We start from the raw sequence: 27,037 nt of genomic DNA on the forward strand, positions 1-27,037 counted from the left end.
TGATTGTGTGTGTGCCCCCTTGGCTAACGGTGAATATGTGATTGTGTGTGTGCCCCCTTGGCTAAGGTGAATATGTGATTGTGTGTGTGCCCCCTTGGCTAACGGTGAATATGTGATTGTGTGTGTGCCCCCTTGGCTAAGGTGAATATGTGATTGTGTGTGCGTTGGTGTTCCCTGCATACAGCTACCGTTCATCGATGGCTCTTGCTAGCGTGAGCGGCTGGTAAGGTATGCGGCTTAATGAACAGCAGATCCTTCATAGCTGCTTACGTGTACAGAGGTAAGTGCTGGGGGGGGGGGGGGGGTGCCCAGTTAGGGAACGTTCGGTGGGCCTGGGGGAAGGGGGTGCCGGTGGGGTTTTTGGGGGAGGTGGGGGAGGGTAGGGGACTGAGGAGTCCTTTATTCAGCTTTGCTGCGTTTCACAGCTCCAGGAAGCTTCTCTTGTAGCCTAGAAGAGAAAAGAGCACTTTATTATAATATTTACACAGTATTACTATCACTGCCATTACACTACTTTACATAATCACATTACGCTGGAATTCATTTTGTGTAACAGTTCGTCTACCTGCCATACCTCAACCTAACAGCCGGTTTATCAACATTTACTGAAATCGGAAGCATTTTTAAATTCACTACTACTGCTGCAGATTTCTTTCCATCCCCAACCCCCTCAGAAGCACAGCCTTGCTACAGCAGGGCCTTTCAGATCTTCCGGTACGTTCTAAAGAGCAGGATCGCAGCTGTGCTGCAGATAGCGGACAGAGACGGCGAGGTCCTTACTTTGCGAGCGTGGCTTCCACCTGAGTGCGCACGATGCCCACGTAGTGATCGATCTGGGTCTGCGGGGGGAGGAGCAGAGTCACGCAGGGGTATGTGCTCAGACAGCAGAGAGAACGCTTCATCTGTAAAACGCCCCTGCCTGAACGGTGCCAGCGTACTGCTGAGCACACTCGGAGGGACCGAACGTGTTCAGAGGTCCATTTGCGTTCTGTAAAGGATCGGTGTCTGAACCGAGACAGAACCCTCCGCCCTCTTTAACCCTTTGAAGAGTAGGGTTTTTGGAATGTTTTTTTCAAGTCAGTGTTCTAGAACTCCTTTGCTTTCAGTTACCAGTAGTGATGGTTACATCAGCGTCAGTTAAGAACGTTCTGATCACATACATGTGATCTCACACGTTAGAGAGTTAAGTGCCCAGCCACTCAAACACCGCTGTGCTGCCCAGCCACTCAAACACTGCTGTGCTGACCAGCCTGTGTGCTCCAGAGCTAGAGTTCCACAGCGCCAAGAGGACCAGTGAGAACATAACAGAAGAAACGGTGTGACTCGCAACACTCACCTTGTTTTTCTCATACACCAGTGGAGAGCTGAAGAGCAGAATGTCCGCTATGGAGGAATCAGAGCAGCAGTGACAGCATGTCAAAGCCCTGTCATAACCTTCATCTGAATACAGTAACGAATAGGTCCATAAAGACTTACACTGAAAAAAAGCACTGAAGTTACTAACTTACACCAAAAACAGTGTGAACATCAGTCAGAAAAATGAAAGGTATAGTTTTCAGTACAAATGTAGTTACAAAGACAATTTTGAGTATATGTGGGTGTGTGTGCATGTGATGGGCAGGAGTGTGTGAGGGGGTGGTTAGGGTAGGTAGCAGGGCAGTGTGTGTGTATGTATGTGAGATTGGTTGTGTGTGTGTGTGTGTGTGAGGGAATGGCTAAGGAGGGCAGTATGTGTGTGTGGGGTGGGGGCAGGTCTCTTACCCAGGATCAGCAGAGTGATGCCGTTGAAGATGGCCCCCACATAGGTCAACAGCCACATGACCACGGCCAGCTGAGAGACAGACGGAGACAGAGAAATGACCTGGTGCACAGCCAGCCTCGCCTGGCAAAATCATACCCTAAAGGGCTAGGCTGAGATGAGTCAGCAGCAGTAAGCCCACATGGCCACTGTGAGGCGCTGTGTTCATTAGTGCCTGTACTGCGCTACTGATAAACCTGACTGCAGGTTGTAGTGTCACTGTTTCAATCTGAGCACTTTATACTGCCAGCAGCTATTTCTAGTGCCAGTGCTTATAGTGCCTACAGCCCTATAAGCACTATTATTCTTACACACTCACACAGAAAATAAAAAGTCGAGGACATTTGTGAAGCACGTGCATTTATGATTTCCTCCCCCATGTGCGCACGCGCGCGCACACACACACACACAACATACTCCCAGACGTGGATATATACACGAGCGCACCTACATGCACATGCTCACACAAAAATGTTCGCTCACTCGCACGCACACACTCCCCTCTCACCACTGCAGTGGGGCTGACTCAGGCAGGGAGGTGTACGAGTACAGACCTTTAGAGAATCCACCAGGTCCTCCACCAGGAACAGGCGCCTAATCTGCTTGAGGGCCTGGTTGAGATGGGACAGGCCCATATCAGTGTACTTGCGGAATGTTTCGGGTGGGATGTTGATGTCCTTCTCCATCAGGGCCCTGAGGGAAGACCTGCGCCTTAGCTACCCTTTGAACAGGGGACATTCTTTGTGCAGCATAGGACTTGAGCTCCATTTGTTCCATCCTTCCCTCCCTCTCTGTCCCCACCTCTTCCCAATGTGACCCCATCTGACCCCCAAGTCCCCACCCCCTCCCCTGTCTTCACCCCCCCCCCCCCCCCCCCCCCCTTCCCCCAGCTGGCTCTCTCCGTCCCGCTAGGGGGCGACATAGCTCAGGAGGTAAGAGCTTTTGTCTGGCAGTTGGAGGGTTGCCCGTTCGATCCCCCGCCCTGGGCGTGTCAAAGTGTCCCTGAACAAGACACCTAACCCCTAATTGCTCCCAATGAGCTGACTGGTACCTTGCATGGAAGCCTTTCACCGTTGGTGTGTGAGCGTGTGTTTGAATGGGTGAATGAGAGGCATCAATTGTAAAGCGCTTTGGATAAAAGCGCTATATAAATGCAGTCCATTTACCATTTACCACTCCTCCCCCTCAGTCCCAGCCCCTCCCCCTCAGTCTCAGCCCCTCCCCTTCCAGCCAGTTCCGCTCACTTGAAGGGGTGTCCCTCGCTGGACTTCTGCACGGCCTGGATGACGGACTTGTAGACTCTGAAGGTGATGGTGACGCAGAGCAGGGCCAGCAGCAGGTAGGACACCACGCTGATCACGCTGAAGGTGGCCAGGGACAGCAGCACCAGCAGGGACGTGCCGAACACCACGCCCGACTTCCGCGGATCCCGCCAGTACAGCAGCTCCCGCACTGCGGGGAGAGGAGACTTTACCTCCACACACGCGCTCTCTGGGACTGACGCTAGCATGGACACTGCCTCATACGCACGCTCTCTGGGACTGACGCTAGCATGGACACTGCCTCATACGCGCACACTAGGGCTGTCAAAAAATATTCGAAGTTCGAAAACTATTCAAAAATCTTTCTTTTTTAAAAGTTCGAACCTAAATTTGAGCATTCGAATATTAGTTTTGGATCCCGCGTTTTGTAATTAACATGCAGGCTTTAATTTCATGCGGCGAATCATGTTCATGCACGCAAAGTTCATTTCCTGTGCTAACGTTACTTCCTCTGTCAACAAAAAACGTTCTGCCCTGGACCCAGGTTTTCCTTGCCAATAACCTCCGGTGATACTTTCAGCTCCATGGACACCTAACGTTACTGGTCAGCTAGCCTCGTGAGCCAGTCTCTTTTTTCACTTTGTTCAACAGATCTGGTCAGCTAACAATTTAGGCTAAGTAATGTTCCCATGGCAGGCTATGTTTCCTTTCTGTTCTGAAGATTTTGATAAAATTGGATGATGAAAGAAGTTAAACAAACTAAACAGATTAAGTAATTTATGTTGTTTTAGGCTACAGGTATTAGCCATTTGAATAGTTGTTGTGTTAAGAAATAAACAGGGATTTCCTATAAACAATCATTTCCCGATGATTAATAAATGCCGATGTGTGGCAAATTACATCCACGAGAAAGTGCTTTATTCATTTGCGCATTAGGCTATAGAAACTGCAGGGGGCTCATTTATAAAATGAACTTGCGTGCATAAGTCAAGTGAAGACCTGACGTAGAGCGACGACCATTTCCACGGTCAAATCGAGTCATGTTGAAATTTTTTTAATCACTACTTTGACGTGATTTTCTACGCACGCGCCACACAGTTGATCTAAAATACGTTTTGTAAATGAGGCCCCAGATGTAGTAACTTAGTGTGAAAGTTCACCGATGTCCTCTATTCTACTGCCCGCTCGTGGAAAATAACGCGTAGGCCAGTTTAGAGGAAGCGTCACGTGCATACTGCGCCCGACAATAAGCAGCTTATTTTTGTGAATTATAGGCAAATGATATTAGAATATATTCAAACTCTAACTAATTACAAAAGCTAATATTCAAACTCAATTTCATGGCACTTTTGACAGCCTTACACACACACACACACACACCTGACCACACACGCTCACATTCGCACACACACAGACAAACACATGCAAGCGCGCATGCTCGCACACACACACACACGCACACCTGCACTGCAAAGAAAGAGACTCTACAGCACATGCACAGAATTGGGCCTCCTCCAGGTATGGTGGGTTACACAACGCAGTAGAATAAGGTTTGAAAAGACTCCTGGAGCGTGGAGGGAAGAGGCTCTCCTAAGAGAGCCCTGGCCCATTCAGCAAGACCCCTGCACAGGATGTACAGAGGGGCCCCGCGGAGTCTAAGGAAACTTTCCTTCCCTGTGGCGCTTGACATGGCTTAAGACTCAAACACAGCCGCTGTACATCCAGCCAGCTAAAATCGGTCACATTTTTTTAATCTTTGGAACTGTAAAAACCCGTCAACACTCCACACTAAATTCTTCTTTCCTTGACAAATGAAACGGTGTTTGTGAATAAAGACCCTCTCCAATTTCCCAATAATAAAATCAGGCCTAAAAAGTCAAGCATCTCCTTTCAGAAACAGTAATAATCACTGTGAGTGCTGCTATGCTGAGCTGTAAAGAAATACTTCATGAAAGCTGTACTTGACTTGAAATACTTGACACAAATGCTACATTATATGCAGTGCAGTCCGTAAGTATTTCACTGTAAGGGCAGTGGCACAACTTTTAAATTTGTGTTGTTTTAGCTCTGTACTCAGCAAACTGGATTTAAAATGACACCATGAATAAGAGGCTAAAATGCAGACTCATTTGAGGGCATGTACATCCATACCGAGTGTACCGTGTAGGAATTACAGCCCTTTCATAAACAGTTCCAACATTTAAGGGAAATTATATATTTTAGAATATCTAGTCTTGATTATTGCCTTCGAGAGACAAATATGATTTCATCTGGCGAACGTGCCCATAGTCCATGCAGTGTGAATTGTGATGGAGTAGTTTGCTCTGTTTAACCACAGGAATGCTCTCTATCCTTGTTCTACCCGGCACAAACATCAATGGAAGCATCCTTGGGGTAATTAAAAGTCGCACTGCAGGTCTTCTCTGTACACAAGCCCAGGGTGCTCAGGAGTTCTCTGCTTTCTGGGGAAACGCAGAACAGCGAACTAATTGGGGGTCAAAGGCCGCAAGGATCACGGTTTCCTTTATGATTCCGAGTTTGAACGCAATCTGTGACATTTAATTGGAATCATTTCTTGAAAATCGAAATGTCTATACAGATAATGGTGGCTGAGCTTTTTTTTAGAAGCAGTTCCAGTTTCAAGCGGACACCAACACAGTGCAATTTGGTTTTGTTATATGGAGAATATTTTGCCTGAAGGCAGAGATTACTACTGGCTGGATTTAACAAGCAGTATTACCTCTGTTGTTGAAGTAGAAGTAAAATACCATTTTTGTAGAGGTATTCAATAGCAGGCTAGATTACCTCCTAACATTCATGTTTGGTCTTGTTAAAAAGCAGCCAAAACCATGAATCTTTCAATAACAATATCATTGTGTTTAGCCCTGCTTCAAACAACATAAGGCAAATTTAATAGCTTCTAGATAAGCCAGTCTTTGTCCGACCCCCCTGCCAGAGCTCACCGATCAACACAACCATCCTTCCCTGATCATCCTTCATTAAATATGCATAGACCAGGAGGAGAGGGGGTGTCCCTCCCCCCTCTTTCACCTAAATAAAATGCGAGCCTTTCTTTATGTTGAGGGCTATCACCGGCCAGTTTTTGAACTTTGATCTTGACTTTCTTAGGACTACTTGTACTTGGGGGAAAACAAGCTGTGTTTGGGTATTTCCTTCTATTAATTTCTTCTGTGACTGTAACCTGTCCTTGCCTGTAACATTACTAATTTTGCTAAGATCATGACCCCCATCTTTAGATTAGACATTGAAAATTTGTTGTAATTTTATACATTTCTTCATTGGTTGTGAGCACATTTTGATAAAGGTTGATCCAACAGGTTGCTCTGCCTATCAACAAATTTGGCAATTTAACTGATAGGCCTAACTGATATCTTTGATAGTAATTAACAAAATACATTAAATAAATACATTTTATATGTTGGATAAGTGAGAAGTTTTAGCTTGCACTTGTGTTTGGTATTCAGACTGCCGAACATTAAACAAGGGTGTAACCTTTTAAAACTGCCAGAGTCAGAGAAATTCTGAAAATAAACGTGTGTCTGCGTGTGTGTGTGTGTGCCAGCTCTAGATATGGGGGAGGGCTGGGTATATATGGGGGTTTCATACCCATGACTGCAGGGGTCTGGATCTATCCCAGTATGCCTCTGTGCCAGTCCTCCCTCATTAGTTTTCCCTCTCTGCACTTGGCTCAATCTCCTGCCGTGTGCCAGCCAGGTGGCGCGCGCAGACACAGGCCGTGTTTGGCAGAGTCGGCCACACGGCGGCACCCTACTTGGGTCAGACACCGTCCCCAAACCCCGTCGCCCCCCTCGGTGCAGAAACGAGCAGTCCACCGTGCCACAAAGGGTGGCGGCTAGCCTGGTGCAACTCCTCACATGATAACACGATACTGGGACAAAGTGCAAATCAGAGGCCCTCCTCCTACAACGCACAGGCGATTAGCTCGCTGGAGCAGAAAGAATGGCGCAATCAGCGCTAATCCAGGGCATGGGGCTGCGCCGGACTCTGGTGCCGATGCCTAGACGGGCTCCACGTCAGTCTGTGACCCTTTAACCGTGCAGCTGCTCTCCTCCCAGCCAGGCCTGCAAATCTTGTGATTATGATTATGTCTGCACCACTAGTGCAGAGCTGGTGGCCTCTAAGAAATCAACAATAAAAATAGCTTAATACATTTAAAATAAATAAAAAGCCATACATGGTGGACAGCGCCTTTTTCCATTGTTGCCTTATTTAGGCTGATGTCTATAACTAATATCTTTGCAGGTTTCACCACTGACATAAAACTAGAAAGAATGCACTGAGAAGTGTGCAGACCGCCACCAAGGCACAACAACCTCCCCTTACTTGAATGTGAACAGCAAATTTCATGGCAATCCGACCATTACCATTCAAGATATTTTGCTCACAAATTGAACGTTTGGCCTGATGGTTTCTTCCTCTTGGGAACAAGAATGAGCACACCAAATTTTGTGGCAATCCGGCCAATACTTTTCCAGATGTGACAGTCTCACCGAACAGTGAGATCCTGTGTTGAGGCGCAGGATCTCTGCTGAACACCAATGCCACAAAGAGTACAGTAATGGCGCACACAGTCCATAGCATAACATCCACAGTCACGTGATGATGTTCCCATGGAAACAAGGCTTTACTCACAGAGAGTCCAGATTCAATCCACATAAACTTCAACCTTCACCTCACCCCCATTCAACAAACGCAAAGTTCTTCCATGTGTATGTGCATGGTGCCCAGTTTTGACAAACTTTAAACCTACCACCAGGTTTTTAAAAAGTTCTGGGGTAAACACAGTGATGTGCTGGTCGTGCATCTGCCTGGGTGACTGAGATTTTGATGTAACATGATAAGTCTGGCATGTACAAGCATTCCTACCTTCCTATCCCACTGCTCATTATAAAACCCTTTGGACTCCTTACAGGAACCAAGCCAGCTGTGAAAATATTAATATAGGTATCAAAGGAATAATGGTAATGCAAAAGACACCAATGTTCATTTCATCTTTTAAGCAAGAAAAGATGTAACCAGATTTTTCTCAGCGCTGAAATATTCAGTGTTGATTAGCCACATTCCACTGCATACAGCAGCACACTTGTCTCATCGAGTTCTGCATTTCCCATTGGCCGATAAGAGGGGAGTGCGTCATGTGTGTTTTCATGCACGTCTGCATGTACCATTACTCTGGTCCGTGTGCCAAAGTGTGTGCTTGTGTGTGTGTGTGTGTGTGTGTACCCTGATGTTTCCTTAGTCTAAGGTCCTAAGGGCAGAGCACGAGGTGCGTGCTGGTGAGCTCACGAAACTCCTGGGCAGAAACTGTCTGATGTCACTAAACCCCATTCCCCCAGGACACAGGAGAAACACAATTATGTAAAAGCACATCTCACCAGCCTCAGAAAGCCACAAACCCAGCGAGTCACTACGTGGCAAATGCAGAGGTCAAGAACCTCCAGGCTACTTTGCTAATTTTAGAAATTACAAGAAAAAAAAAGAAGGATAACATTAGGGGGGGGGGGGGGTGGGGGGGGGGGGGGCAAGTACCATAACAATTCAAAACTTTGTGCCGCCATGTAATCTCAGCAGCTGATAAAAATGAGAAAAGCAGAGAAAAATACTGAAAAAAGACAGAGAATCTCAGCTCTAAATATACTGTTTAATAGCTTGACTTATAGCCTAGCCTACAATTTTCCAGGACCTCACAAATATTTCCAGGACATTTTGTAAATTTTCTCATTTGCCAGGTGTTTTCCATGACGAGTGGGAACCCTGTGTATACACCTCAGAGAAGCACATCTCATCTTTTACCCTGAGAACAGAGATTGAGACGGACACTGAGGCAAAAGGAGGCCATTAAACGTGCTTCACGCATCACTTCCTCTTAACGCAGCAGAGTCAGGCTGCATGACTGACCGCAAGCCCTGCAGGCTCAGCTATGAACAATCAAAGCAAAGCATTATGGGAAAAGCTCAGCCAACCCTGGAAGGGGGCCCTGAGGCCAAACTGCTTCGTAAGGACGTTAACAGACAATGATAAACTGAAAAACCAGAACTCAAGTTTGCAGTTTATTTATGTAGATCATCACTGATAATAGAGCAGCTCACAGTTAACCTGCTGTGTAAAGTTCATTTCACAATAATGAAGTGATACAAAGACAAATGAAGGAGGTTAACATTGCTTCTGTAAGTGACCACCCTGCCTGCAGAAGTCCTTCTCTGTGAACACAAGAGGGACAGGGACAATGACGAGGAAATCCAACACTACGGACAGACCTCCAGGGTCAAATGCAACTTTGCCCGTCTGTGATCGCTGCCTAACCCTGCAGGAACCATTTAACGGGAGCCAAGGGTTGATTCCACAGTTCCACTGGCATGAAAAGGGTTCTTGGTGCTCCCCAACATTGGGCCAGGGTTAATTTAGCTACCAGCTACAACTAATAGCATAATTATAACTCTTCACATGAATATGTTATGGTGCAACTATAAGTATGATTATATTATCAGTACTGCAGTTATCTTGTTTTAGTTATCAGTTACCTTGGTTTAGTTAGTGACAAAATGAAGATTGTCCAAAATGTGTTACTGAGCGGTCTCCTCCCCTTATTCAGTTCTTGTTGCTATGGTACACCTCATCACTTATAAACCTTAATCTGAACATCTGAGAGACTGCACAATTCTCCAGCAATCATGTGATAAACCTTATGCTGAAGCTCAATTTGTGGTTTGCCAGAAAGATTCCACACAAAATTGTCTGAACACATTCAGTCATGCACATATTACAGTTGCAGCTTGCATCAATCCACACGTGTGCGGCTACAGGCAAACTTTTGCTGCTTTTTGACTCACAGATGGACAAAGGGTCAGAGCCATGGGAGGGACACAGTGGGAAGAAAATGGGCTGTCATGAGGTTTAGACTGAAACAGATGGCTCTGGGTTTCACTCTCAGAAAGGGCAAAAAGCTGTATGAGCAAGTCAATCCACCATTACATAAGCAAATTACTTCATAAAAAATTCTGTATAAATAGACAACATAAAAAGTGCATGTTAGTTTGATCAGTTAAACATGCATTAAGATACTACTAATGACAGGGTGACTGTGGGGTTAGCAGGCAAAAAGCCTGGGAGAGAGGCATGTTACCTGAAAGGTGGGTTAGTAAGAGTTCTAATGAACGTGCTGCAAGCTCCGCCTCATTAGCATCCGCTCCTTCTACATCTCTGCCCGGCAGGGCCTCCGATGGGGGGGTGTTAAGAGGAGGGGAGGGAGGTTTAGGAGCAAAGGGAGCGATGGGACCAGTTTGGGGCTCGGAGCCTGTTTGGGGGGCTGCCGTCCGTACCAGGTCGTCTGCTTCTTCCTGGCTGCTGCCCAGCTCCTTCAACGCACAGATGGTGAGGCGCTCCTGCTCCAGGTTCAGCAGCACGGCAGGGGGGGACCCTGAGAAAGGGGCTGCCAACTGGGGGGGTTTTTGCTCGGCTGTGTGGCATCCGTAGCGTTCGTCAGACTCCTTGGGCTGGCGCGAATTCAGGCACTCCCTCATGAATCCCACAAAGCTATCGGTGGCAGCTGAGACCGAGCACTCCAGCTCGATGCTCTCAGGGTCGCTCGCTGTCTCCGGGGAGTCCTCTGCCTTTTCAGAACCACGTTTCGCTGGCTTGGGAAAAGCCTGAGGCGTATATTCATCCCTTGGATTTGCAGACCAATCCAAACCAGGAGGGGCAGCATGGATCTCTGCAGTGTTGGCTGGCTGTGCTTTGGTTACACTTGACATTTTTTCAGCAAGTGGACCAGCCTGGAGAGTAGGAGGCCTCTTATTAGACAGATCCTCAGAAAACTGCTCAACACATTTTGGCTTAGAAAGATCATGCATCTCATCAGGTTTCCATTCTTCTGTCAGTGAGGAGTAGTTTGGCGGGTTGTGGCTGCTACGCTTATTCACTGAATCAGAACCAACAATGTTAGCATCGGGTTTCCTGGATATGTCAAGGTCTAGCTCTTTTGAAGGAACAAATGGAATCTCCTTTGAAGACACAGCTACAGAACTATAAATGGACTTTTCTGAATTTGCTGTATCACTCTGTCCTTTACTGCGTTGGTGCCAATGCGAGGTCACAGAGTCAGCTTGCAATGGTTCAGAATGCTGCTGGGGATGTCTAAAGTCAGAGGTGAACCTCTCAGAGGGTTCAAGATCTGACACAGATTTGTCACATCCTGGTATCTGGACCACTTCAGGCCTTGAAGAAGCTTCTCTGACATGTTCTTTCACAATCTCGTACTCACCCTCTTCCTCAATTAGGTTGTGCTCATTTGTCTCCTTGATGCAACTTAAAGCCATTGAAACTGGTCGCATATCTGGCTCTGTTGGACCTTCTACCTTCGGCTGCAGAGAGGAGATGGAGCAAACAACATTTTTTGACAAGTTCAGGCGGTCAGATGTGTCCTCGATCACAGTGTCGTCCGAATCCTCTGAGCTGTCCGCGTCCAAGATCTCCGCTTCATCCTGGTCACTCTTCCAGGGATCATCTTCCACCTGAGAGGAATGAGGTGGGATGAAAGACGAGGGTTCTAAATGAGGAGGTGGGACAGAAGATTCCCAAGGCCGTAAGCCAGATGCGCCCTTCTGTACCCCACAGTCTGAGGGGTCTAACTTATTCACCTTGGAAGCAGAAGTTAGAAATTCAGACCCGATTTTTACCGTGGGTGGCTTTGCTTGTCCATTGCTCCAATCGGTCACTTCAGATGGTCTGCCTGAACAGCCCATAAGCGCACCTGGTACACTTGGTCCTGTTCCTCCCTTGAGTACATCATTGGGAACATCACGTCCCAAGTCTGGTGCTGGACGCAGGTTTTGAGTCTGTGAATGGTCAGTGATGTCAACAATTTCACTCACAAGGCCTCTACCTCGAGCCGATTCTTCCAAAACCTCAAACGGAGACTCAGGGGAGTCCTGGTCAGGGGATCTAAACTCACGGAAGCTCCTGGAGGAGTTGTGTGCATCTGAGAGAGGGCTTCCATAGTGGCACTCCTTAAAAACAAGGAACCCATCACTGCTTAGGGTGTCAATGGATCCCTGGTTGTCTGATAGACCCTCCAGTCCTTTGATGTTTCCTGTCTCTGGGGAGATCTTTCTCAAGGCAGAATCATGGCTAAAGAGAGCGGATGGCAATGTGTCCCCGGAGAAATTCAACAATGTAACAGAGGAGTCCCTCAGGATGGAATTTATACTTTGGATTTCCGCTTTCCCCTCATTTTCATCTTTGAGATGCAAGTCCCCACCTTCGATTAGTCCACCTTTTAAGGGACCAAGGATACCCAGATCTACTGGAGAAGAGCCAGGCTGAGCACAAGAGCGAAGGGAGATGGATGCACCTTCAGAAGGTGTGCTGGGACCCTGCCCTGTCCTCCTCTCATCTGATTTAATCCAGGTGGTAAGAAATAGAGGAGGAGCAGGGAGAACAATCAGTGCACCCACTCCCTCCAACGCACATACAATAAGCCAATGGTCCACACTTCTGGCTCCCCACACAGTAGTATGAGTATTTTTACTATTGTAAGTTATGAGAGAGTAAGTTTTATTTAAAAACATCAGCAAAGCTTTCTATTATAACCCAATTTATTTGGCCTTTGAGCCTTTTTAAGATCAATGAAATTGAGACTTGGTAGGAGGTGATTAGTTCAGAAAAATCACCAGCATCCTCAGAGCCAGAAGTAGGATCGTAACCTTGAGCAAACACACCCGATTTAGCAGGAATGAACACATGCCATCCAATTCCTTCCCTGTAGAGCAGAAAAAGTGAAGCCATGCACAAAGTCAGAGTAGCCCAAGCAGCCATGCATGGAATGCGGCAGTGTTTCACAATAACAAAAGAGAGAAATAGAGAGAGGGGGGATCTGGGTGAATGTACCGTCAGAATCAACTGGCTCAACTCAAGAGCCACACAGAACTAATGTGATTTCAAACCCCAAAATAAGGGTGTCAATTATATTACACCAATGAAACTAAAGATCAGCTTAATTAGAAAACTCTGTCCACTGGATTGCACTGATGACTTGGATGCCAATTTTCAGGAAGAGCAAAAAAGCATATAAAAACGAATGCATTTGCTTGTTCTGAATGAATGGCAAAATTGCACTCTGAAGCCACTGTTCAACAAAGCCTTTCTTTTCCTTGAAAAATATTTTAACAAACTCATCTGAAAATGTATTAAAAACATTCTCCGCCCACTATAATTACCAACCATGCAACTACCAAGACTGACTTTGGCAGGACTTAGCTAGTTATCTTCAGGAAACAAAATAATGTTCCTCAATGTTAAGACATTTAGCTAATTAAATTTGAAAGGTAACTTCGTGAATTTTGTTCATAAATTCTAATTACCGTAACACCTAATCAACTAGCTCTTTTACCTTTACATCATCCAGAAATTTTCAACTGGAGAGATTTACAGACTCACAGTGACCTCACAAAAGCACCTCAGGAAAAGATGTGTATGTTTTGAGAGAGAGGCTGAATGGGGTGTGACATTCTGTCTGTCCATCAAGTGTCCATGTCTAGGTCTGGTTAATAAGCTGGGATACCCAAAAAGCTTGCATCCTTGTGTAGGCGGTGTAGTGGCACAAATGGGGATGACTGGCTGCAAGATTGATGAGTAATTAGGCAATACTGGGCACCGCGATTGCGGGAAAAATGACAACATCTCTGCAAGACTTACGCTGAGGATGTTGCCTGGAATGTTCCACACTGACATAACATGGTGCGTTGCAGTCTCGTGATTAAATAAACACTGCTGACTTTGTGAGGTCTCACAACTGAAACAGCAGAGCAGATTAGTCATGTTGTCATGAAGACCAAGGAGCTGCCCTCTCCACCTTTTTCCTCTTAACAACTTCATCCGAACGTCTCAAAAGGTGGAGAGTATTATTAAAAGATTGGCAAAGCTTTGACCCTTCCTGTCCACTGTGACAAAATACAAATTTTAAAAAACACAGCACAACCCGGGCATGACCAATATTAAGCCTTCCTGCTAATCTGAGCACCCAGACAAGAAGGTAATTATCAGGGAAGTGACCAAGAGGCCAGCTACAACACAGAGCTGAAGAGCTCATTGGCAGAAATGGGAGAAACTGTCCAAAAATCAACAATATCTCCAGCACGTCACATATTTTGACCTCTATGGGAGAGTGGCTACATAAAAGCCACTTCTAAGAAAGGCCAACAATTTGCCAGAAGCCATGTGACAGACCAGGCCTTCTGGCAGAAGATTTGGTAGTTTGATGAGACAAAAGTTGAACTCATTAGCCTGAAAGCAAACCAAACACAGCCCATCACGCAGGTAACAGCACTCTTATCATCAATCATAGTGGAGGCAGCATCATGCTATGGGGGTGCTTTTCAGCAGGAGGGACTGAGAAGCTTGTTCGTATAAAGAGCAAGAAGGATGGAACCAAACACAGGCAAATCCTTAAGAAGGACCTATTTCGGGTTGCAAGAAGTCTGCGTTTAAGATGAAAATTAATATCCCAACACAACAAAAACCCAAAGCGCATAGCAAAAAGTACACATGAATGGCTTAAAAACAAAGTCTTTACTCAAGAATGGCCCAGCCAAAGCCCAGATTTAAATTCCAATGAAAATCTGTGGTGTGACCTGAAAACTTCTATCCATCAAAACACAAGACATTCTAAAGAAGTAGCAATTACTGGCAAAGGTCCACCTACAAAGTACTGAGTTCGGACAGGAAGGATACTTTTGTGTAGGCCTAGGCTACATATTGCTGTTACTCTTGAGTAAAATGTTGAATAAAAAATACATTGCATTTCGCTCCCCTTTAACTGTTGACCAATTGATCACAAGAACAAACAGCACAGTTAAGTCAGTAGAGAGAGTGCAACACTCAGAAGCATCAAGATCCAAAACAATTTATCCAAACAAGAACCTCAATTTACTGAACAGCTGGTCCGGTTCAAAGACAGACTGGCAGGGAAACCCACCAGTTTGCAGGATTATAGGTCTAATTTACACACAGGCAGCTTCATAACCACAGGCCTCTGTAGTGCTCCCATTTCAGGAGCATTTACTCCTGAACGCTGATGAGCGCTAACTAAAATTATTTAGCACATCTACTATTTGGGATGCATTAATGGGTTCCTAAATTTTCCAACTTAGGACCACATGTGCTCCTCAAAAAAAAATTTTTAGCGTAGAGGCCTGAACCACCGAGACTGTGAAGCAGCAGGTCTTGCATTTGGCCTTCAGGAAATCACTGGAAGCTAATCTCAGTTAATCAAAGTCCCTTTCCTGTCATTTCCAAACCACCTTATCAAAGGATTGGGAAAGGAATGTTTGGCATGTGCCCAGTTGAGGCCCTTTGACTTTGCTTTCTATAAGCCACTCAGTTCCAAAACGACTGGCAATCCATTCCGCGCAAATCCGCAAACAATGGAGCTTTCTTCCTCTGGCCTCATTAAAGTGTCTAAAATCTGAAAAGGGTCAAATTCAACTGCAGTGATCCTTCGTATTCACGGCGTCGCCAACACGATCTCAACCACCCTGACTGTACAGACGCTCCCGCAAACAGCTTGGAAAAACACTCTACCACAAAGCATTGTGGGAAATGGCTCCTGGAAAGCCTTGATTCTGAAATGCCACCCCACGCTCCGCCCCGACAGTATTCAGCATGGTGCAGCAGGGCAGACATCTAGTCAAAACATTCCCACTAGTGGCAATACAATGCATTGATCAATAAGCGCTTGTTCAGAACAGTGGACAATGGGGTCTTTTGTCTCAGGCCGAATTCACTTAAAATGCCGACAATGACTTTCCCACAAAATGGACAACAAAGAGCCGTACTCTGGAAGCATGCTTCATCTGCAGAGTAGGCCTAACTATGGTACTGTTACTTCCTACTTTCCTCCAGAGATCACCACAGGAAGCCTGCCTTCAGCGGCATAACTTGCACCTTTCTACAGCCTCTCATGCACTGAAAAATCATAATTTTTCATAAATCACTAAGGTGAAATTATGGATTCGGATCCATCTGTGTCTTGCCTTTATGCAGCATGGTTGCTAAGTGCAGTTACCATGGTTCTGTGGCATGACAAAACCAAAAACTACCATCTGGACACCAGGCTGGTGCCAATGGTGTGATGAGGGTGTGGACAAAATCAAGACTGCAATATGGACATGTCCTTCTAAAACTGACCTACAATAGCAAAAAAGAAGCAGAGTGACACCCAGAAACCAACTGATTTTTTTGGGAGGAATCCATTACGACACTCTCAGACCACCTAACTGAGAAATGCCAGATGGGAAATGTGTTACCATCTGTGTGGCGGCCAATATCTCACATCATTGTCCTCACAGTTACTGTTAAAAAGAACCACACATACAAGTACTATTATTATTATACAAGTTTACATCAATAAATGTGCTGTTTCTAATTGCTAAGTTATAGTCAATCTGCTGTGAAATCTTTGTTAAGCTAACTACATTAGCGATTAAACTGCAGGGCTCCCTCTCTGGTTGCATGTGACATCACGGCAATGGGAAAGCAGCTGGCAATTACTAACGGTCTCCTCTAGCCACCTAGCTCCCCCCAAACTGATTCAGACAAAAAAGGTTCAGACAATGCAGACAGTGTGTTTGTTGGCTTCCACTGCAGTAGGACTGCACTGCACTAGGACCTGGTGATACGCATGAACAGATGAAACAGACGGGCAAATATAACAGAGTTGTGTAGCGAGAACAGAACATGGGGTCATGCAAAAGCCCAATCACAGCCAACAGCAGAAGCCAGAAGTCAGCAGCCACAGCCGTGACACTTCATCTCACCCCCGCCCCCCCTACTAGTTTAGTAGTTACTACTTCAGAATTACTGTATATCACCAACCCCCAGCATTACAGAGCCTCTGCTCTTAAATACTGGGGAAGGGGGGAGGGGGGGGGGTTATAGGTATTTTGCTGGCCTTGTGGCCTGAGGGTTCAGAGGTGGGGGAGCACCAAAGAGGGATGGAGTGAATAAAAGCAGCAGCCCAGCAGAAGAGAGAAAGCGAGGTAAAGGACAGACAGCCAGAAACAGCCAGAGAAGCGCAAGAGAAGGGGAAAGACAGAGAGCCAGCAGCGTTAGAGAAGCAGACACTTGCCTTGAGGAGACGGAATGAGAGTTACAGGCGAAGAGGAAAGAAAGGAATCTGTGAAAATAAAAAAGAGAGAAATGAGAATCCCATGGCAGGCCTCAACCATCTCAACTATAAAATACAGCTTTGGCTGACCACCCTAATTACAGCTCCTATCGAATCCAACAAGCAACCCAAAATAGTGCCCCAAACTAACCAACCTACTCACAGCTCTTAGCACAATGACCCATGCTATCCATAACACATCCTTAACTACCTTTACTAATCATACTACAACCCGTTATCATCATCTGCACCAACACCCCTTAATTTGCATAACCTTATCCAGACTAAATGCATCCCCTAACTAATCACCTAAATAAAGTCCCTGAATAATCCATACTATCCACCCTAACTAACCAAATTCATTCTAACCAGTTATCCTAGTCAGCCAGGAAACTCTGCAGATACATGATTACACAACCACGTGTTATTGGGCATTGCAGCTCTCTCACTAGCCCTCTACCCATTGGACAATGCGTGTCTGGCACGCTACGTTCACCCATCGTGTGCGTTATGTAAGCCAGCACAGTTCAAACAAGGCGTGATTCAAAAGCAGCCCTCTTCTCTCTTCCGAGGATGACATCAGACAAAGTGAGCTCGACCCCGAGGAGCCACAGCAGCACAGTCCTTCAGCTCTCCCGGGGTCCCGGTTCAAGATCGCCGTGTGTGATCGATGAGTCGGAAGGTCTCTGGGAGGCTGCAAAGCGAGAGAGCCTGGGAACGCCGTGTACAGTTGGAGTCTGGTGACACCGCATAAATCCAGACAAATTAGGCACATTGTGCAAAGTCATGCCAACCCTGATACGACACCCTGGGAAACAGCTGCTTCAGCTGGATACAGTGACCTGGCCAGAGCAACAGTTCTCACCAGCACCAGCACAGAGATACATTTTACACTAAAATGCTGCCTGCTGGGCATACTGTACCTCAGCTCCACTGCTTACACACAGTAACCCGTTTCCTCAGTGATGTCATTGCCTAAATGTGAGAAAATGCTGGCAAACACTAGCCCATGTAGGACTAGGACATGTTACTGACTTCTTAGCCTGGGTATCACCAGTCTCTTAGCCACTCCTAGCAAGCTAGATGAACCATCCCTCTCTGTCGCTGTCTGTGAGATCCATGTCTACACACTATATAGCGAGCTAGATAATAAAGCAATCTATCTGCATGAATTAAGTCAAATCATTCCAGCCCCCACCTCCAGTGCAATAGCCTGAAGGCAGTCATAGCTTTCGGTTGGACAGGCTGTTTGAAGTGAACTACATCTAGTTTTTTTAAAACCAAAAATCCGATACCTGACCTTCTCCTTGAAATCTAAACAGCATATAATAATACAAAATTTGATGTTTCCCATTCCAATTTTGAGCAAATTTGCAAATTAGCATATGGTCTTAAATCCAAAATCTAATTTAATATTTTGCACACTCAAGTGCTTTTTTCATCACTCCTCATGCAGCACAGTGTTGACTCACCTCAGTTTACGTCAGGAATAAGAAACGTATGCCTTGCTCAAACACAGAAATATGATGTGACCGCTTGTAAAATTAATGTATTGACAACCGAAAAAGATTGAACTTACAAATCTCATTTGTGCATTAAGGCCCAATAAAAAAAGCTTTAGAGTCAGGGTAATGTCAGCAGTCAGCTGGCAAATGTTAGCAAAGTGAATTTGATTAAAGAAGACTTGGCTTGTCTTTCCCATCTGGACAAGCATATTGGTGTTTAATTGCATTACAAACAAGACTGGCTATTTAACAAGGGGAAACTCCAGCGGTCATTTCTTCAGCGCATTTAGAACTTCTTACAAATTTTTGCTAGAAAAAAGAGGGAGGCTATACTCATTCCAAGCCCTATGTAACATTACTGCAGACTGAAGCAGTGCCATTGCTTCCTGTGTGTCGCCATATTAGCTATTAGCAGGCCAGCTTTCTGCCTTACGTATTACACATACTGCAGACATTTTGTCCAGACTGCCCTTTGTGAAATCAAAATGTACCAACACAAGAGATATTGTATTGTGGGAGGCACTGTACACTTTCTCGCTGTTAGGAAATAGGCTAGCCACAATAGCCATGACTTCTCACTCTCAACTAATAAACATAAATTGGAATTAAAATGCAGCCTATGTTCTTAAGACCTTCCTTCCTCCATTTTTGCTGTTAAAAAGTACTTTGACCGGTATGGAGAAAAACCATTTAAACACACATTACAATCATCCCCTCTTTTAAAATGATGCTAATAATAAACATGCATCAACAGCAAAGAGCAATTCATCAAGGGCTGCCATGCCTTACAGGATTATGCAGCAATTTAATGTGAATAAAACCCAAAGGCACTTCTGCTGATATTCTATATAAAACCAGGACAGGTGTTGCAGCCAGGCAGAAATGAAGGGCTGCCTAATATATGAGAGAGGGTGGGGACCACAGACTGTGGCCTTGAGGTGGTTTGGGAGGACAGCGAGCTATGCTACTGGAGGTACATCTGCCCTCTGTGTATCAATTCAGTTGGTAATGCCTGTATTCATTAATTTATCTCAAACCAGGAGAAAACAGGCGACTTAGTTTCCAACAGTAGGAATCCGGACGGTCTGAGAAAATAACAGAATAATAACAGAATCAAGGTGGCGGAAGACTAATAACTACTAGGAGGTACAATGACCAGACCAGAATAAGAATTTTAATGAGTAGGGATGCATAATGGTGAAATTCTGGGCTGGCGCCAATAACCAAGAACTGGCCGACAAAACACCGAAAATGAGCACCTGCTCTGAAATGCAATATATATATATATATATATATGCAATGCATATGCATTTCAGAGCAGGTGCTCATTTTCGGTGTTTTGTCAGCCAGTTCTTGGTTTTATATATATATAAATAAATAAATAAATAAATAAATAAATTAGCCTATTTTCATTATGACTGAACACTGCCAATGGTCCTCAATCAACCACTTTGTTAGACTGAGAGACCTTTCTAGAATCTTCAGATCAAATAGTTTACTTATTATGGGCACTACAGAAAAGCTATGAAAAACTTTCAATTTTTAGAATGCTCAATCAGTCGTGATATAAATAGGTAAATTGTTCAGACGGTTCCATATACAATTATTTTTTTTTGGGGGGGGGGGGGGGGGGGAGAAAAAAATTATACCTTTAAGGTACAAAGTAATGTATTATATAAAGTCACGCCAAATGAGGTTACTTACAAAGTATCAGCATACATTGCACAATCGCAAAGTATAAGTAGCTAGGTACAATTCTCCCTTTCGGAATACACTGGGCACAGCTGCAATTAAAATTGCATTGCAAATGACAAATTTGGCATTTAAAAACGGATGCACTTTAAACCGCAAACGAAATGGTATAATTGTTCCCGAATTTTCTATTTAGGTGGGGTTTGTTTACAACGTGCCTGGACAGTTTTGACGACGCTGAACAAACCGCGACGCCTTAAAAAAAAACCACGGTCACCATTTGGTGTTGCCTTGCAATGCAGATGACCGCAACATTTACAGAGAAGAACCGAAATATCAGTTGTATTGGCACGATATAGAAAATAATTCCGATATACTGATGTAATATTAGCAGCTCGCAACGTTACCAACTCCGTGGGATTAGACTAACGTTACAAACACACATAGTTTAACTAGCTACTTAACTCGCAGTGACTACCTGGCCTCTTTGTTTTGGCCCGGTGTCATCTTATCGCATTAATAACACCTCACTTTAAAATTAGGCTTCGTATAACATCTTTAAAGATTAGCTTGCTAAGCAATATTTTTTGTTGGGTCCTGACTGTACGAATTTAGCGCACCTGTGCACGTTGGACAGGAAACAACGTCACGGTCAGTAAATATATATAGCAAACATTACACGACTAACCCACTTTATTTCTTCAAATCAATAGCTAACGTTAACTCGATTAGCTGTGAAATAGTTTCGTTAACAACAGCAAGGAAATGAAATAATTTCCATAGTAACGTTAACGTCAAAAAACGCTCCATTGCAGTATACAATCCAGCTAACGTTGGCTAGCTAATTAGATAACTGGCTAGCTAACTCTGCCACTTCTATATAAAAAAATATGAATTAAAAAAAAGACCAAGCAAATGAGCTATCCAACGACATAAACAGCTAAACTGCCTAGCTAGAATTGCTAGCTACCGTCAATTATCAAGCATAATCAACATTTTTAAATGTTTTTTAATGGAGCTGGTCTGTGCCAACTGACTAGGATGTCTGGACTGTATTCCGTTAGTCCAACCTTCTAGTCTTACCGGAAATTTTGGAAGCTTTGCCCGAAGCTGCAGAGTTCTGTCCGGCGGCGGAATCGCCAAAACCCTGTGACGAAGATATCTGAGAGGACTGAGTCGAATCTGCCATTTTCAAAACTGGAAAATGTCTGATGGAGGGGGAAAACAGTAATGTAGCTTTCAAAAGCTTTTTATTTGGGCCAACCGCTATTTCTAGATTTGCCTACAGTCCCCTAAATTGCAGCGCGACTCCGAACTTAAGAGAGTCAGACCAAGCTCTAAAAATGGTGTACGCGCGGCGCGCTCCCATCAAAGCGAAGAGAGGGACGTGCACATGAATGGGAGTGGCCAAATGTCACTGCCGTCCTGCGCGACTGAACCATGGACTGAACACCGGGTGGGTGGGAGGGGCGAGGTTCAGTGGGCGAGGCCAGAGCTGCAGGCGAGGCCAATAAGCTGTATATAGGCGGGGTGAGGGTGTGAAGAACAGGATGTGCTGAAAACGGCCCGTAGTGCGCATGGACCTTAGTTGTCAGTAGCTTGCTAGCCAGAGATTATTTTTTAGTTTTTTTGTTACCAATATGTTGGGACATAGCATACAAGTCTAATAGGGAACGTGATAAGTTCAAAATGCCGAAGAATGCCAAACATGTTCAAAGCATGCAGTTTTTACTGGGCTGAGCAATCTTTGGGTGACTGCATTGACCCTTACATCGTTGTTGAATCCTGGCATTCAGCTGAGCGAGGTTCAGCATTGAAGATGGTGGACCTCCATCAATAACCAGGTCAGGCAAGGCCCGATGAGACTTGGACGGATAAAATAAGTGATTGGAATGAGCCCATAGGACATTCCAACCAATTAAATTTTCATTGAAGCAGCTAGGAGCATGGTACTCGGAGGCTCCCAAAGGATGCTTGAGCAAGAAAACGCGAGTGCATCCTTTGCAAAAATATATTTTTCGGTGGTGGATCAACCTGTAGAGCCACCTCTCCTCATCTGCCATGTCTGTGATTGATGTGGCTTCACACTGATGCTTGAAAGACCAAGGATAACCCATTTGCCTAATACATGTTTCCATGATTCCTCCTGTCCTCATGTCCTTTGCTTGCTTCCTTTCCTTGCGTCCTCCGATGGGTGGAGCTAGGAGCTAGAAAAGGACACAAGGGAAGGAAATAAAAAAATAAGCGATTGGAATGAACCCATTGTCAAATTTTTTGGATTACTGCAAGGTATTCTACCACTGACTGAAGTGAACATAACTGTACCCTACATTTTTTTCCTACACAGTATTGATCAGACTTTGTTGGTCATTCCCTCCATTAGTTTTTTTTTTGTCCAGAATGAGCTCACATCTCAGGGATGTAATTTCAGTTTGGGTTGGAGGTTACATTACATTACATTTATTTGGCAGATGCTTTTATCCAAAGTGACGTACAATAAGTGCATACCAAAGGTCAATGGAACAACTACAAAACACAGGTCCACTAAGGTACAATACAGGTTACTATGTGTGTTGTGGAAAATAGTTTTTTCCTCACACCCTGTGTGGGAAAAGTGTATTCAAATAAAATGAAAGAGGTGGTTAGTGTATATAGTGTTATTTTAATAATGTTTGTTTGAAGTTATTCATGAATATGCAAATAACTGCCAGAAACCTAAGTAAATATTTTTTTTAGCTGCAAGCACTTTTCCCACAGTCGAGGGCGGGGGGTTCCTCTACCACATGAAAAAATTGGTCTTACAAATAATTAAGGTGAACTAATAAAATAATAGAGCTACAAGTACAAGAGGTTTGACCTCCGTTACATACAATATATATACTAACACAAACATCAAGAAAAAATGGGACATGGACCCAGAATACTGTACTGTGTACCAGTAGTTTTCAAACATAGCCTCAGGGGACCCCTGTGTATGCTGGTTTTCTTTCCAATCGCAATTGGCATCTCAGAATTTTAACATGCTGTTAATTTTTGTTAATTAATTTTATTATGTCATGAATAATAAAATTTGGCAGTGTAGTATAATGGGTAAGGGGCTGGTCTTGTAACCTAAAGGTTGCAGGTTCGATTGCTCTGTAGGACACTGCCTTTGTACCTTTGAGCAAGGTACTTAACCTGCATTGCTTCAGTGTATATCCAGCTGTATAATTGGATGCAATGTAAAAGCTATGTAGGTCACTCTGGATAAGTGTGTCTACTAAATGCTGCCTGCAATGATATATTACATTACATGAATGAAAAAAAGTTTAACTTTTTCTGTCCCTCTAGTTCTTTTTCAGTTATTTGCCCCTCACTCAAAAAAAGCTGATCACTGTTCTCAGCTAAATTTGCTTTATTTTGGAATTGACAACAAGGTGACCTATCGCTGTGACCAGGGTCTGACTCTGGTGGGCTCCAAGGAGCATGTGTGCCAGGAGAGCGGGGAGTGGACTGGGGTTGAGCCAGCCTGCTACGGTAAGACTCAGCGCTACACCCCAGCACAACAATGCATTTAAAATGAGAGAACAGCAGCTGTGCACTTCACAATTTAAAAAGAAACGTAACCATAAATAAGCTATGTTTGACAGGACAAGGGGCAGACAACAGTGCGTCGATGAACGTTTGCAAGAATATCTGGAACACCAACCAGGATTCAGTTCAAACACAGGGCTTTACTGGTGCTATAATAAGACATAAATTAATGTCTGCATAAAATAAACCCAACTCAATTTTGGAGACTACCTTGATGTTTGTTTCGATCCCTCTCTACATTTAAATCGCTAAGCAATTTCCCAGGGCATCTATTTCTCAGAGTCATTAATCCAGTCCAGTGTTCCACAAATCCAGGCCATGTCCTCAGTCATGCTCGGACAATTCCAAAAATGGTTCTTCTTTCAAATACAGCCCAATTCTACAAAGGGTTCCTCGTTCAAATACAAGTCATACGCAGTTGATTGTCACCAAAAAACAATTTACTCTGCATGCTTTTCTGTGAATGCACTTCACAGATGGGGGGCAGGGCACTGAGGATCATCTGATGCAGGTGTGAACAGTGACCACTTCCAGGTGACTTCCTGGTCTGGAGGATTCTTTGGCTCCCTCTGGTGGAGTCATTGTGCCACCACATATCTCCCTTCTACCACAAAAGGAAAATGTTCAGTTTAATTCGTTCAAAATCAAAACACGACTTGCAAGAAAACATTGGTAGGTAACAAACAAAGCTAGCCTTACAATCAAGGTTATTTTATGCTTACAATCCTACTCAAGTTAGCTAACAATGCATTTATTACTTCCTAGCCAGCTTGCCAGGTTAAAATTAACTGCAATTCCTTATGCCAATTAATTATTTTCCACCACGTAAGTAATTCAGTTCATGTAAACCTAACGTTGATACACACTCCTCCTTTGAACGTCTAGTAGCGATTATAGCCTAACTATCGAGATTCTAAGTAACTGGAGATAAAACTTTTTTTGTACACCACGTAGATCATAAACCCTTGAATATAAAAATGACTCATTGAAATCGGTTGAGAAATGTAAACGTTATAGTGCTTTTTTATCCAGAAAAACCGCAGCTCCCCCGTTTACTTCTATTTGTTTTCAGGCCAGTCTTGTCTGGTCCAATATGACGGCGACGTTAACGAAGCAGTCAATGCGGCGTCTATGTATGTATGTCTATGGTGTCACCCGGTGCGGTCCGCACCCCCCTAGTGACGCCCCTGAATAGGTGTTCTCTTCTTCAACATGTCCATGTGTTTAAAAAGTGTTACGCCGGGCACCCACCGCACGCATAGCGTAAGCGGCGCGTAAGCAGCACGGCGAAGCAGCACGGCGCGGCGCGTAGCCTGTCTACACGGGTTCCGTTTGTGTCGCGCAAAGGCCTGCTTTCAGTTCGCTTGTGTCGCACAAGCTTCGCAGCCGGTTCGCGACCCGTTCGCATCTGGTTCGCATAAGCCGCGTTTCCACCAAAATTACCCGGAACTTTCAGTCCCAGGAACTACTTTACCAGGAACTAAAAGGTTCCTTCAGCCAATGGTTGTCTGCGTTTCCACCGGGGTCTAAAGTCCCGCGAAGATTAGGCAAATTAGCCCACTGACGTATGAAAAAGCGGCGTTGTCGTCGGTCCATCTGTCATATGATTTCTTCTGTAACCCCATACTACCACCGAAGTAGCCTACATTATTTTCTAATAACCGGGACAGCCCGGAGGGGTTTATTCCACTTATATAGGCTACAACGGGTTACCAACAATGACTATATATGGTTACTTTTGTATTTATTGATTTTTATCGATTTAATCACATGGAATTGAAATATTCTTCTGCAGCCGTTTGGGCATATTTTACCGCTGTCAAGCAAAACTGTCGTTGGTAGTTGAACTTGGACCGTTATGCAACAAATAGGATATAACAGGCCAATAGTCAGATTGTAACTGTTTTATATATCCTCTCAAACACATTCATTATGTTTTTATGCGAACATTCGCTTTCATGTCTTGACATCCGAAGCGACAGAATGCATTCACATTTCCAATATAGGCTAACTGGCAACAACAGCAGAAAACATGCACAGGTTGTAAACAATTTGCTGTTTGATTACTTTCTCATCGTCAATTCCATATAGGCTAATCGCAAAATGACAAGAATAGAACGAAAACTCGGACTTGCGTGAAAATTTAAATTAGTAGTGGTACAGCCACCGTTTGTTTTCCTTTGAAGTTACTGCTAGCCGAGCAGCGAAGTGTGCCCTCCAGATGCGAACCATGCACCATAAATTAGTCCATAGTCTTCCTGGTCTTTTTGTGGAATTGAAGAATGGCAGAGTAAAATTACGGCAGTCTGAAAAAGCTAAAGGTACGATTACTAGAATTAACCTGTTATTTTACCCTGACAAAAAGTGCGGAAGGTGATTTCCAGTTTGCTTTTACTGTATCACCAATGTGAATTACGCAGAACTACCGCATACCTCACATAACTGTATCAAACGTTTTGAGTCAATTACAACGGGCTAAGAAAATCCGGAAGAAAATATTCAGCAACCGAATTAATCCGTTTGAATGTTTTAGTACGTAATATGCTGTCCCAGCACGAATGCTTAGCATTTTATAAAACGAATAGTAAAGCAAGAAAAGAACAGAAGAGCACACGTTATAATTCCAAGACGTTGGCAGGCTATAACCAAAAGTAGGCTACTGCGCGGCATAACATACAAGTTTGATTTGAAGTTATTATGAAAATAAATTGGTTTGCGCCTGCATATTTTCAAACATGGCGCCTGAAAATAGACACAAAAAAATCCAGTGAGTACTCAACCAATCAGAAATGTTCAGCGCTGCAAGCTCCACCCAAAAGGTTCCTGTACTTTCGGAAAGTACTACCCCCCGAGCAGGAACCTTTTGGGGGGTAAAACAAAGCCCCCAGAACTAAATTTAGACCATAGTTCCTGCGGTGGAAACGCACTGAGTTCCTCAAAAGGTTCCTAGTTCCGGGGTATAGTTCCTGCGGTGGAAACGCGGCTATTGAGGACGTCGCCCGCT

At 44.5% G+C, this 27,037-nt stretch overlaps 1 protein-coding gene across 4 annotated transcripts; it reads right to left on the bottom strand.

Annotated features, from left to right (window-relative positions):
- Nucleotides 1-362: 362 nt before the first annotated feature.
- On the bottom strand, nt 363-21,886 carry LOC118235502 (reticulon-3-like). 4 transcript variants are annotated; one of them, XM_035432915.1, is made up of 9 exons: nt 21,544-21,886; nt 17,225-17,272; nt 10,226-12,493; nt 3,043-3,250; nt 2,353-2,491; nt 1,762-1,831; nt 1,337-1,383; nt 781-839; nt 363-448 (listed from the first exon to the last, which is right to left on the bottom strand). In XM_035432915.1, the coding sequence occupies exons 1-9, from the start codon at nt 21,647-21,649 to the stop codon at nt 400-402; spliced, it is 2,994 nt and encodes a 997-aa protein (XP_035288806.1). In that variant the 5' UTR covers nt 21,650-21,886; the 3' UTR covers nt 363-399. The 4 variants fall into 4 exon arrangements, with proteins under 4 accessions (XP_035288806.1, XP_035288807.1, XP_035288808.1 ...); XM_035432916.1 differs by lacking the exon at nt 10,226-12,493 and having other exon boundaries at nt 21,544-21,876; XM_035432917.1 differs by lacking the exons at nt 10,226-12,493; nt 17,225-17,272 and having other exon boundaries at nt 21,544-21,872.
- Between the last annotated feature and the right edge of the window lie 5,151 nt (nt 21,887-27,037).

The sequence above is a fragment of the Anguilla anguilla genome, chromosome 9 (assembly GCF_013347855.1).
Source record: "Anguilla anguilla isolate fAngAng1 chromosome 9, fAngAng1.pri, whole genome shotgun sequence".
NCBI lineage: Eukaryota > Metazoa > Chordata > Actinopteri > Anguilliformes > Anguillidae > Anguilla > Anguilla anguilla.